The following is a 13,982-nucleotide window of genomic DNA, read 5'->3' as shown; positions in this document are numbered from 1 at the left end:
ATGTGGCGGGAAGCACCACGATCCACAATCTACTCACGAGGTTGGGGGGCCAACATTGTTGCATTAGAGGCCGTTAGAGAGCATCCTCAATCACCTCCAAATGAAGGAAGGTGGCCAATGAAGGAGCAACAATCGCTCTTGAGTCCTTTGTAGTCTTTTGCCTCTTGGTATCCTTCTTGTCCTTGTTGGGGCAATCCTTCTTCCAATGACCTGTCTTGCCACAAAAGTGACAAGTAGACTCCTTGTTTTTATCTTGCTTAGTCTTCTTGTTCTTCTTATTCTTGTTGTTGCTCTTCTCTTTTTGTTAGGAAGATTGTCTTGTCAACGCCTCCAACTTGGGAGCATTTTGACCTTTGAGTTGTTCCTCTTGGTCTATGACCATCAGAACCAACTCCTTTGGCTTAAGGATATCTATCCACCTAGAAGCAATCAAGTGGAATAGAAAGTACTAAATCGGGGAGTAATTGGGAAAGAAGAGTTATCTCTATGTCCTCTGAGATAATCACCTTCTCTCTATTCTGGACTTGTACCCGTAGTTGTTGCTGAAGCTTATTGACATACTCCCGCATGGAAGCAAACTTGGACAGGTTCAGCGTTCGCATCTGTACCTCTCGAGATACCTGTTTCATAATGGTTATCCGATTGTGCAAGTGGTCTAATTTCAGCCATATCTCTCGAGCAACTGTCAAATGCTTGATGTGAGCTATAACTATTGGAGTGTAAGAGAGAAAGAGGAAAGTGTGGATGTTGGCATTTAGTTTATCCCAATGTACTTGGACCTTTATCAAATCAGCTTTCTCATCAGCAGAAAGCTTGGAGGCATCACGAGATGTAGGATGTTTGTAGCCTCGATCACAAGCTCCACCAAATCATACGACTTTATGAGGGTAAGCATCATTACCCTCCAAATGCGCTAATTCTCCCCATCACAGATCAAAAGGAAGAGCCGGTAACACAGGGACCTTACGGCCCATAATAGCCTAAAATTCCATGTCGATTTTGGAAGACATCGTAAGCTGAATAACCTGTGCTAAAACAAGGGAAGCCCCCTTTGACTTCGGAAATGCAGCGTGCTAGGGCTTCTTCCACTCATCCTGCACTTTTTTCAACTGTCGGAGGCGATGAAAGGTAAAATCTGCAATAAAAGGCTGAAAACACAGCCTTTCTCTTTCATGAATTAGCAAAAACCTACAAGAAATCAGCAACTAAGCTCCTTTCCTGTGCTTCTCCACTTTCTTCAGCCTTATGTTGATGCGTAGTGTACTTGCTCGCACTTGAACTCTGGAAACACAGCCTTTTGTCATGCTTAAATTTTCTCTTTAGATCTTCCCTTGATCAAATCAGCCCTTCAATGCTGCTCTGATACCATGTCAGAGTGCAGTGAATGCGGAAGCATATGACTGGACTGAAAGAAAATGAACACGAGAGAAGAGGGAGAGAGAAAAGAGATAGTAGAATACAAAAGTCTGTTATAGACGAATGCTGAAATGAGGAAGGCAGATATATACATGGGCTGTTGAATATATCTCTGCGAGCCGATCTCTCTCACCACCTAAAAAGACAAGTGAATGATGATCAGGGTAGGCTGCCTATAAGTAGGCAGGAAAAATAGCAATAAAATATTTAGGTCAGCTAGTAAGAATTGGTTGACTGCTGCACATATGCAATTGTTGAATAAAATAATGCCTAAAAATGTTGTGCAAAGACATTGGCTGCCACATGGCAACGTGCATAGCCTGCCTAACTATGCGATAAAGTTGGAAATTTCCTATAGGCTATATCTAGCTGTCCAACTTGATAAATAAGAAATGGGTACTTGTGCTCGAGAGTACTAATTGTACTATAGTAACCTGCCAATGCCTATCCAAGTGATGAAAAAATCTCTAGCACTTGGTTCTTATGAACTAATGAACTGTCATGGTCGGCCATATGCTAGCCAAGCTTTATGGATCTATGCTAGAGTATGGGCTAAGCAAATGGGCAAAGAAGCACCGACATTGGGCAAGTGGACAAGCAGGATTTAGGATACTCCACACTTGATCACGTCCTCACACTCCGAGCCATCATGGAGGAAGGTAGGGCATAGGGAAGGGGGGTATATTGTTGCTTTGTGGATTTTTGCAAGACCTTTGACACAATATCCTATGCTAGGCTCATGCAAAGACTATAGGAGTTGGAGGTCTAGACTGAGATGAGATGGGGGGACTAGCGCTACATGAGTTTGTCAAGCTCATGTAGAGCCTACAGGAGCTAGAGGTCATGATTCGGATGAGATGGGGGTAGCAACATATGAGCTTGTCAGAAGATGAGTATGAGCACCAAGAGGGTTTTCAGAGGAGATTACTAGTACCATTGGAGTGAAATAGGGTTGCCCACTCTCACCTTTGTATTGATGAGATATCAGATTACATTGATAGACTTGGAGGGGAGGAATCCGGCCTGGGAGGGGCACCGATATCCATATTTTTGTATGTAGAAGATATAGTTCTCACCTCTAGCACATCAGAGGGATTGTAGTACTACCTAGATGCACTACAAGCCTTTTTTCGGGACAGGATCCCATGGTGAACCTTGAGAAAACCAAGGTTATGGTGTTTAATACCTCGACCTAGTGGATTTGGCAATTGGTGCCCCCTTTCACATATGGAGAGGAGACTGTGGAGGTGGCCTAGAGATATGTTTACTTGGGGATTACATTTTCAAGGTCAAGATTCACTTTGAGGACGGCAACAGAGGATAGATTGACACACGGCTATTTAGCCCCTAGGGTTGATGGAGAGCCAGTGTGCACATATACCATTTTAAGAGCCTTGGTTGGCACTTTGATACTTAGGTCACACCAACACTTCTATATGGGGTCCCCATATGGGGATCAAGCTTCTATCACACGAGGAGAGCCAGAGGATAAGCCGCTATCCAAGGGAGATGAGATATATGAGGGATGGGAGCAAATGAAGAGACCCCTAGTATTGATGATACATGGCTTTGTTTCCCATCCAAGATACATGGATGCACAATTTTCTCATGGTCTATGATGCTCCATTGGATGACTTTGTACATCCTTACATCAACTATAGATTGAGATAGATAGATACGATGTAGACTCCCTCTTCTCTAAGGATAGGATTTGCTAGCTTTGTCAATTCGAGCTAGAGATAGGGGAGCACTACATGTGCAGATATCCAATGTATTATGAGATCAGAGGACGCTTTGATTGTCTATTTAGAGAGGGATTCATGCCATTTTCTAGGGTGATGGATTTTCTAGATGAGAGATGTCTTGGGCTCTTCTTACTGGAGTTGTGCCGACGTAGAGAGCACCTCTTACGAACTTAGGAGCAGGCACATGGAGACATACACTAGCATACGCTCATAAAGTTCTATAGAGCATTGACCACTTCCTCTATCACAAAGCCCCCGTTGGACCGACTGGTAGCCCTACCCCAAGGAGTCACCCAATACATAGCCATTGAGAGATGTAGAGCCCGTCGTCCATGCCCAACTAGTCCATGCCCATCATCTGCTAAAAATGCCCCAATTGTCCACATGAAAAACAGTGTCCTGCAAAGTTTGCCCATTTCAAACGAAAGTGCAAAGGATGCATACCAGAGCAATTAATACGAAGCCAAGCAGGCCTTTTCCTAGCAGTGTCCCATAACATACATAAACGGTTGCGATTCATGGTCCTTAAGCTCGGGGGCACTAGCATAGTTCCCACAACGGCCATGGCATTCTTTAATAAAGGCCAATAGAGAGCCGGGCAATTTTCCACTTCAACCCACACCGGGCATTCATGTTGGAGCAGGTGCTGAAAGTTTGCCATCGGGCGCCATGGCACAACATGGACCAAACGGCGATCAAAGAACAAAGGTAGTTTAGACAGCAGATCAGCTCAATGCGTTTCAGATTTCAATAGCACCTCATAGAAGCCTCGGGGCCCAACAAAAATTTCCTCAACATACTCTCCCTATAGTAAATGGTGCAGCCACTGGCGAATATGGGAAAGCACTGGAATCCTGCCAGTGAAGAAGAGAATAACCGCCCGTTCATAAAACACCGAAAAAGAACGCAAGACAGTTTTCGGGTCCACCGTGGCTTCCAGAACATCTTCAGTTCCAGAATCCGAAAAAGCTTCATGATTATGTTGGACATACTCGCCAAGCAGAGTGTTGGCAAACTCCAGCAAATGTTCCCAGTCAATGTCCTGAGAATCCACAGAGTCAGAGACAACCTGAGCATACGAACGTTCCTGATGACCCATTGTCTCTTCGGGCATATGCTTGGAACGCTTGCTCGCAGGCTGAAAGTCAGGAGCCGGAGGCATCTCCTCTGTACAAGGAACCATATCCTCCGGTTCCTCTGTATCCGAATCCGGACCAAGGGCTGCCACCGTTTGGTCGATAAAAGCCATATCCAGGCCAGCCATGCTTCTCTCTTCTGTTACAAACCACTGATTCGCGCCGAGGCGAAGAAGAAATCTGCGTACCTTGCTCTGTCACACTTGATCTGTTACCTGAGCTGAGACGGGATGACAACAAAGGTGAAGGGGCAGGTCACATAGCCGCCATCAAGCAGGGCCCAGAGAGGACGGCAACTGCTCTGCAGATTCCGGTGTCGGCTGATGGGAGTAGGCCAGGCCGTGGCGAAAGCGCGAACAGCAAGGCGCTGCAGGCGCGGGCAGCGAGGCGAAATCTTGGGCACGGCAGACGGGCGTAGGCGGGCTGCAGCCATGACGGGACAGACAACTGGGCGAAACCCTAGTCGCAGCAGGCGGTGTGGGTAGAGCAAGCACAGGGTGTCGAAGGCCCTAGCCGCAGGCGGGGAAGAACACGCAGAAGAACACGCAGCCTGTCCCGCACGCTCCTGTGGTGAGCGGAACGGCTAGTGGCGGACAGCAGGGCCCAGGTCGAGCGGCGACGGCAGGGACCCCAAGACGCAGGGCGGGCGGGCGGGCGGGCGACGGTGACAGGCGGACGGGCGACGGTGACGAGCAGGCCCCGCAGGTCAGATAGCCGTCGGCAGGGTGTGGCTGTCAGACGACGACCAGCGCGCCATTCTCTTCTCTCTCTCTCTCTCTCACTAATACAGATCTCTCTCTCTCTCTACACACACACACACACCCCTTCCACATGTTCAACAGAGCCTTATGTGAGGGCTTCCTTGCCAGCTGGTCGGCCAACACCATAATACCTATCTTGAAGACTGGAGATCCCATGGCCCTCACGAACTACCGAATAGTCATGGTTGGCAATGTACTAGCCAAGCTCTATGGATCCATCCTGGACCATGAGTTGAGCAAGTGGGTGGAGCAATACCAACATTGGGCGATTGGACAAGCAGGGTTCATGAGGGGGTACTCCACTCTTGACCTTATCCCCACACTTAGAGCCATTATAGAGGAGGAAGGGCACATGGGAGGTAGGTATACTATTGCTTCATGGATTTTCGCAAGGCCTTCGACACGGTACCATGAGCCAAGCTCATGCAGAGACTACAAGAATTGGAGGTCCCGCCTGAAATGTGTTGGGGATACTGGCATTGTACGAATCGGTCACGAGTCGAGTTCGAACACTAGGGGGGTTGTCAAAGGAGATAACCAACACCATTGGAGTTAAATAGGGATGCCCACTCTCACCTACTTTATTTGGTCTCTACATTGATGAGATATCAGAGTACATGGATAGATTGGGAGGGGAGGGATCTAGCCTAGGAGGGATACTGATACCCATCTTACTATATGTGGATGAGATAGTTCTCATCTCCAGCACGCCCGAAGGGCTACAACGCCAATTGGAGGCACTACGGGCCTTCTACCAAGATAAAGACCTCACCTTGAACCTGGGAAGACCAAGGTCGTGGTGTTCAACATTTCAACCCAATGGATTCGACAGTCAATATCCCCCTTCACATATGACGGGGAAATCGTGGAAGTGGTCCAAAGATACGTCTATTTGGGGATTACATTTTCAGGACCGAGATTCACTTTGAGAAATGCATCAGAAGATAGATTGACATGAGGCTATGCAGCCCTCGGAATCATGGAGAACCAATGCGCTTGCATACAATTCCAGGAGTCAGTGTAAAGCTCTGGCTATTTGACACTCTAGTCACACCAACACTCTTGTACGGGGCTCCCTTACGGGGATCCAGTCTCTATCACACGAGGAGAGCCACATAGGACCAGCCACTGCCTCAGGAAGAGGCCACCTATGAGGGATGGGAATAGATGGAGAGACCCCTGGTACTTATGATCTCACGGATGATTCGGAGCAAGCCCTTTGTGCCACATGAGATCATCAGAGCAGAGATGGGGGCACCGCCCATCGTAGTTGAGGCCCTCTTCCAAACAGTGGTCTTCTTGCATCGACTATGGGACTTGCCCCGGCATCGGTACCCCAGACTCGCGCTAGAGTCGTCCAAAAAGTTAGCATTGCAAGGGGACATTGAATGCTGGTATGTCCGAATAGAAACCTGGCTACGGCCACATGGCCTACACATGGACCACCTCCCCCCACTACAATACAACCTAGATTGCCCCCCACCTGGAGCTTAGCTGGGAGGAGGTGAACCGTATCATCAAAATGGACATCATTCAGCTATATACGGCCAAGACATGGGTGACTCCCACAGAAGACCTAGGGACAAAGAAGGCTTTCTACCGGGAGCACTTCCTGCACATATCTCCGGACGGCTTCATTACACACCCAAGCTACATGGACACACTTGTCCCATGGAGTTAGAAGCGCCATCGGACAGATCCGTACATCTTCACACTAGCTACGGGTCGACACAGGTAGATACGCTTCCCCCCCCCCCCCCCCCCCCCCTTCCCCCTAGAAGATCGGATTTGCCAAATTCGCCAGCTCGAGCCGGAGACAGAAGAACACTACATATGTAGGTGCCCAGCCTACTTCGAGATCCAGGAACGCTTCCATTGCTTGTTCAGAGAAGGATTCGGGCCACTTTCCAGAGTGATGGATTTCAATCACCAGAGATGTCTTGGGCTCTTCCTGTTGGAAATACAACGCCAGAGAGACCATCTCCTTCGGACCTCGAAGCAGAGACAGGGAGCCGCCCAACGCCTGCTCATAGAATTCTACCGAGAGCCAACTACTATCCCCACCCTTGAGCCCCCACTAGCCCCATTGACCTCCCGACCGCGGGGGACCACCCTAGCATAGCCACAACAAGAAGCAAAGTTTGGCGCCCATGCCCAACCGGCCCCCGCCCCCGCAGGAGGCACATATTGAGGATACAAGGGATACTATGCCTTCATCGGAGGGCCCTGCCTTGCCGATTCAGCCTCTCGATGTTAGATAGATCCATGCGGGACATTTTAGGATGACCAAGCTCCATGAGTAGTTCCACACCATACTTGGAACACATATGAATTGTACCCAGCCTATATACCATTTTGTACCTACTTAATTAGTTTATCATAGCATTAGATGGTAGCTTTATTGGGACTTGGAAAGTTTCCTAGACATTTTGTATGTAACGTTTTGGTTTCATAGGCCAACTTGGCCTTTCGTAGACGTTAATATAACTTTCTTCTTTCTTCTTTCTCTCTCCCCCCCGGCCACCACCCTGTCTCTACCTTTTAAAGATCTTGCCATTGTTATCTATAAATTATCGGCTATGCAGAGTATGTGCACCTTCAATCCCCGGCTGTGCGGAGTGTGTGCACTTTCAAGCCAGTTTCAGCCTCAAGCTTTGCAACAAGATGTTTAAAATGCATAAGCACATTACATTTTCCTTTGAGCCCATACACCTATGTATACCGAGCGTAGTCATCAATAAAGTTGACAAAGAAAAGATAACCCCCAAGTACGCGTGTCCTCATGGGACCACAAACATTGGAGTGAATAAGCTGCATTTTTTGGACAGCATGCTTGTGCATTTTGCCTAAAATACATCCCTCACATGCATGGGGAGGTGGGGTCTCCGTTGGAGGCAATGCATCTGCCATCTGATACCACTGAAGGGTCATTAGACTGCCAAAACTCATATGTCCATAGCAAAGGGTAATGATTTGAAAGGACATGTTGTCTCTCCACCCACATATCAAGCATTGCTATAAGGAAGGATTTAGGAATCACTTTGGCAAACATACATCCTATCCAATCTAGCCCAAGTACTAGAATGTTTAAGAGAATAGTATGTAAATCTGGATTCTGCACTTGGAAGGATGGAGCCAAGACCACATATCTTGTTTCAAGGATGAAGTTGCTAGAGCATTTCAAGCTTTGCATTCATGGCCATTCATCACCGAATAAAAAAAAGGTTTCCTAATTTGTATGCTCACAAGAATTAAAATTACCCATCACAAACCCTTGGTGGGCCATAAAGAGATTGTAGGTCCTACCAAAGCTGATGGCGATCTAGAGCATTGTTGGGAGCATACACTCCTACCAACCATAGAACCTCACCCCTCACACATAATCTCTACTATCATAAATTTACCTCAAACATCCTAGCAAAGCAAGGATGGCTGCAATGAAGAGCGAATAGCTGATATTGTTAGATATGATCAATGCCCCACCCTCATTAGGTGCCACCAATGATCCATGGTGCTCAAAGTTGTAAGGCCCCCATTATGAGGAGAAGCCAAATGTGAGCCCGTACATTGGTTGGGTCGTGACTTGTATATTAGATGAGGTCTATGTGATCGGATGGCAAAAAGGTGACCGTTGTGGGTCTAATTTTTGGGTTAGACGGAGTGGTTAAGCTGGTAGAAACTCGAGGCGCATTGCATCGAGTTGCGGGGTAAGGGAGTTAAAAGGGGCCTCTATTTTGGGGTCTAGGGGCCGCGGAAGCGGCCCCTGGCTGGGGGGGACCCAGGGGGGCCAACGGCCCCCCTGGCGGGGGTCCAGGGGCAGCGCCCCCGGCCCGATGGTAAAGGGAATATTCCCTGGGTGACTAGTGAAGGCTCATATGGTAGGTCGGTCAGGCCGACCTAATGGCCTTCGCGGGCTATAAAAGCTAAACCCCTTCACAGCCATCCATCATTCATCTTTCACCTAGTCAGATTTGTTGTTCCAGCTAGCCTTGAGCTCTTCACCTATTTTTTGTCTAGATCGCCATCTAAGCTTCACACAGTGGAAGCGCACGGGTGGACAGAGCCATCTTTGTATCAGTTGTTTGGAGCTAAAGAATTTACTGATTCTTCTTTTATTTGTTGTGTACTCTCTATCTCTTTCTCAGATTTTGTTCACTGCGCCGTGTAATTTTTTACAGATATTACCTCTGATCTAGGAGCATGACCATTGAAAAAGATGGTAAATCCTTATATACATAGATGGAACCAGCCATCAAGTGTTGGTCATGTTCTATTGCATGAAAAACATCCCAATTACTAGCAAAAGCAGCCCTCCGCATCCCATACTATTTACTCCAGATGAAACACCCTTTACATTTCATAATGCCAGTCTCATGATAAACAAGCAAGTGAGAACTAGTGTTGTAGTGCTTTCCCTTGTGCATCTGTAGATTTAGTTGCTTGGAATCTCTCCATCTCACTACAAATGAGGTCCACGAGATCAACCCTTTGCAATTGCTAGAGAAGGATACTGCTGTTGCTGATTACGAAAATTATATTTGGAAGCAAGCAATCTTCCGTGAGCATTTAACACAAAGCAGAATTAGTGCTTTTATTAGCCATGCACACATGTGGCGTGCGAGACAATTGAGGCTTAGAATAAAATCCTTTGCTGCTTTGTCGAAGAGTGTGAGTAACCTCCAATAGGGGTGGACGCATGGGAGTCAAATTGGGTTCTTGGTGAGCATGGCGCTTCACCATAGTTACCCAAGGAGCTTCCTTTGAAGCTTGTTCTTGAGAGATAAGGCGAGTCTCACCCTAAGGACTACCATATTGCAAATCTTTATGCCCATTTTTCATAGTAGTTGCAAGAGGAGATACATATTCCTGCAGAGATAAAGCTCGAGACTTGTGCACCTACATATGCATGTATACCTCAGGATCAACTAGATGTTGTGATACCTCATGATCTTGATTACATTTTGATATAAAGTGACCCAATTGGCCACATCTAAAGCAATGCCTTGGAAATGTCCCCCATTTCAACTACAACAAAGGCATGCAAAGTAGGAGCCTCAAAACGTATTTGAGTGGGATGAGGTTTACTTGTATCCCAGAACATGCAAGTTCTATTTCTTCTATGGGACGCCAAGCAGGGCTCCACCAAAACTTGTCCAAGTGAGCACAAAACCAAGGGAAGAAGCCTCCAAAGATGTGAAGGAAAGTTCACCATCTCCACCCAAATGGGACATGCATTTCTTAAAACATCTTGAAATTCCTCCATAGGTTACCATGGAACCACATGAACCAATTAACCTTACGGCCAGAGCACCCCTGGCACCCAAGCCTTCTCTGCTCCAAGTAGCGCTTAACGGAGAAAGCTCTCGCGGCGGGTTCAGTCCACGTTCCTGGCGCGGTCAACAACCCCCTTGGTTAGGGTCAGACAGACAATCCGGGGTAACTGAAGCTGCCTCTCCCTTCAGGCCTTCAACCTGAGGTATAGATATTTATTTATTTTGTAATTCATTGGTCAAATGAGTCAAACAGTGCTCTAAAATCTCTAGCAAGCACAAACATTTCCATTGATCGATTTTGTTGTTGGCAAACCGCTAAGGAAGGAATCCTTCCTTTTGAATGTATCTAGCACTCGATCCGGGGTGTCTTGCAACTTGGCAAGATCCCTTATATTCTGGGTTAAGGCGTATCCTTTTAGCCCAACTTGGTCAAAAGGGATGTTCTGCATTAGTTGAGCATGAGGATCCAGGGTGCCAAAGAGAACCTCAAAGACCCTTTTGGCCTGTCATAAGTCTCCTCAACAAGAGCCTGCACCTCTCTCTCACCCTGCCATGGAGTTCTATCTGCCTTAGCTGCTGATCTCCACTCGCAAGCTCCTCCACCCAACAGTGGTATCAAAGCAGTCTCGACCATCATAGCTCATGTGCCGCTGTTGCCTCCTTGAGAAGCATTGTTGTTGCTAGAGAATGCCACCCTCATGCTGCTCATAGTGCTGCAACATTAGAAGGAAAAGCACCTATGCTGCTGCTCTTCAACTCAGCAAAGTGCCATGGCAGCCCCCCCTTGTCTGGATCATTGACACACCAGCTGTCCACCTTCAGCTTCAGCTGTAATAGTAGCAGAAAACGAAGTAGAAGAAGGCAAATAAGCTGTTCAGCACGAACTTGTCGCCCATGGGTTCAGTCACCCATGACCCAAAGGGGGATTTGTTAGTTATTTTTTTGTCCCCCATGTGTGAACACACGTTATTTTGTGTAAGAGTGTGTGTTTAGGTGTGAGCACCTTTTACACCCCTTGGTATCAAATAAGGGTCAAAGGTTTAGGTACGCACCTTAGCATATATACTGAGGGCCTACCAGTTGTACTTCTATCTCACTTATCATTATCAATTAATTCTTTCAGTTTGTGTGTACTTGCAAGAGTTCTCTCACTCACTCAGTCTCTCTCACGCTCTCTCTCCTCTCTTTGCCAAGGAGTTCCATCCACCTTAGCTGCTGTTCTCCACTCATGAGCTCCTCCACCCAACAACCAGAAGTTGAAAACATAAGCATTGGGGCTATGCAAGCTAACTAGTGATTGAAACATGAGTGTGGAAGACTGGTTTCACATTTTCCAGACTAAAACTAGTCACAGCCTTGTCTAGGGAAAACTGCAAGGAAATAGTGGTGGAATAGCATGGCTGGAACAAGTACAATGTTGGGCGAAATCAAGGCACAACAGACATTTGAAGACGTCTCATTGGCCTGCGATCTTGTGTGTGAGGACTGGAGGTTTGCTTTAGTTCTAGAGTGTGGCAATTATCCTTATTGCTTCTGTCTATCGTAATCTCTTTCCAATTGAGGCACAAATTCAGGTGGTCACCATTCTATTTTGATCCTATTGTTTAAGAATGTTAGTATGGCATTCTTTCCATGCAAGTTTTCAAAGAGAAAACGAGGCAAGATGCAACACTCTTTTCTCGCGAAGTTTCCAAAGAGAGAAAGTGGCTTGGTGCAATATGTTCGGCCTTGTAAATATTATTGGATGCTCAGTATGTTTGTAGATGAGAAATGTTTTGAAGTTCTGCTTTAGATTTGAATAATTTTTTAAAACAATGTTTTCAGATTGGACAAAATGTGGAAGAAAATGTTTGAATGCCACCAAAACCAACATGCACAAGCTGCAGGGTTGATAGGCATGAAGCTCACTTCTGGTAGCAGTAAGACAAATCAATTTCACGGGCAGATAACTGATGATTTGAAGAAGGAAATTGATGCTTGGCGTGCAAATCTTGAGAGGATGGTCACAACACAGCATGATTGGGTGAATGCCTTGTTTGAGTGGTTGAACAGGAACAAACGCCAGCTTGACACTGAAGCTGCCAGTGAGAACCCGGCTTCTCCACTGCAGGCAGAGCCACCTCTTGCGTATTTGCTCTGCCAAGCATGGGTAGATGCAATCAAGGATATTTCGAGTGATGTGGCTGTCAAGGCTCTTGCGAATTTCTCTGAGATCTTGGGCTCAATGATGGCAAAGCTGACAGAGGAAGACAACGTGAAGAAAAGAGTAGAGGATGCTGAGAATGAATGGAAACGAAAGAAGAAGAAGTTGGAGAGCTATGAAGCCAAATACAAGGAGAAGCATGGAGATGCTCATCATCAACAGCCAGAAAATGAGGAACTCATCTCAAGAAATCCTCTTCAGGAGAGAAAAAATCTTGTGGATGTGCTGGAGAGAGGTATGGAGGATCTCAAAGAGACACATGCTAGACTGTGCAAAGAAAATGGCTCCAGGATTCTTGTGAGCCTTAAGGAGGGTCTCCCTCCTGTCATGCAGGCCATGATGGATTTCTCTAACATATGTGTTGTGGCATACAAGAAGTTGCACAAAACGGTTGTTGAGCTTAAAGATCAAGAAATGGTTGAGAACTACACATCTTAGGAGGGTTTGTAGATATCACATATTAGCCATTTCACTCTGTATGTTTGGTATACATAGGGCAAATATGAGCCATTGGAAGGGGATATATATGCGCCATTACAAAGGGATATGTATGAGCTATTGCTTGGTATACATAGGGCAAATATGAGCCATTGCATGAAAGGGGATATATATGTGCCATTACAAAGGGATATGTATGAGCTTTAGTTCAAGAATAAATAGCCTTTCTATTCATTTGCTTTCACATTCTATTCTTTTATCATAAGGTTGCAGATAAGTTATAAGCTTATTCTCAGCCATCATCAACTATACCTATTGGACAAGAAACCCAGCCTTGTGGAGGTTGGATGGAATGGTTTGGTATAGACTTCTCTGTATCAATAGCTGTACTTGCAGATGCTGCTGTGAAGGATCAGACTCTGGATGTTTTGAAGGTCTTTGTCAGTCTATTGGACTAATGCCTGGAGCTATTTATATGTAAAGATACTCATGATAATTTGAACCTTAAGGATACCCTTTTTCTTTTAAGACTGCCTACTGGGGCAATCAGATTGTTTGGACTCACAACTCTTATGTCTTTGAACGAATATGCGGCCTTGTTTGTAACCATTAGACAACTTTTGGAGCGGTTTTTGAACAAGACAGTCTTTATTTTTTGGAGTCTCTTTTCATATTTGTCAAGGATCTTCTGCCATATTATTAGTAACTTGAACAACTTTGGGTTTCTTTTTTCTTTTTTTTTCTTTTTTGGGTGGGGGTCTGGTTTATTTGTTTGTTTTACAATTCTGTACGCTGAGCTATGCAAACATGTGGTCAATCAAAAGAATCGGCTCGAAGGAATTAAATAGCCTACTTTATACATGATTCCATGCTTAAACCGGTGCATGCGGGCATGTGCCCGTCTGTTATGTGTTGTGCTACTGTCAGACTGTTTCTTTGGGATATGGTAGACTTTTTTGGCTTTTTGGTTGTTTCTGGTTCATGTTGTAGTCCACTACTTTCTTCTCCTG

At 46.1% G+C, this 13,982-nt stretch overlaps 1 protein-coding gene across 1 annotated transcript in view; it reads left to right on the top strand.

Annotated features, from left to right (window-relative positions):
• The window catches only part of LOC148041087 (nitrate regulatory gene2 protein-like), an 80,462-nt gene extending 66,962 nt beyond the window's left edge, over positions 1-13,500 (top strand). The window contains exon 4 of the mRNA XM_087676773.1: positions 12,156-13,500. Within this exon, the coding sequence (XP_087532899.1) occupies positions 12,156-12,972 (817 nt within the window). The 3' untranslated portion in view covers positions 12,973-13,500. The remainder of the gene's footprint in view (positions 1-12,155) is intronic.
• The last annotated feature ends 482 nt before the right edge of the window (positions 13,501-13,982 follow it).

Source organism: Lygodium microphyllum, chromosome 1 (genome assembly GCF_053477565.2).
Source record: "Lygodium microphyllum isolate KBCC chromosome 1, Lygodium_microphyllum_v1.1.10, whole genome shotgun sequence".
Lineage (NCBI taxonomy): Eukaryota > Viridiplantae > Streptophyta > Polypodiopsida > Schizaeales > Lygodiaceae > Lygodium > Lygodium microphyllum.
This window is presented reverse-complemented; position numbering and strand designations above follow the sequence as displayed.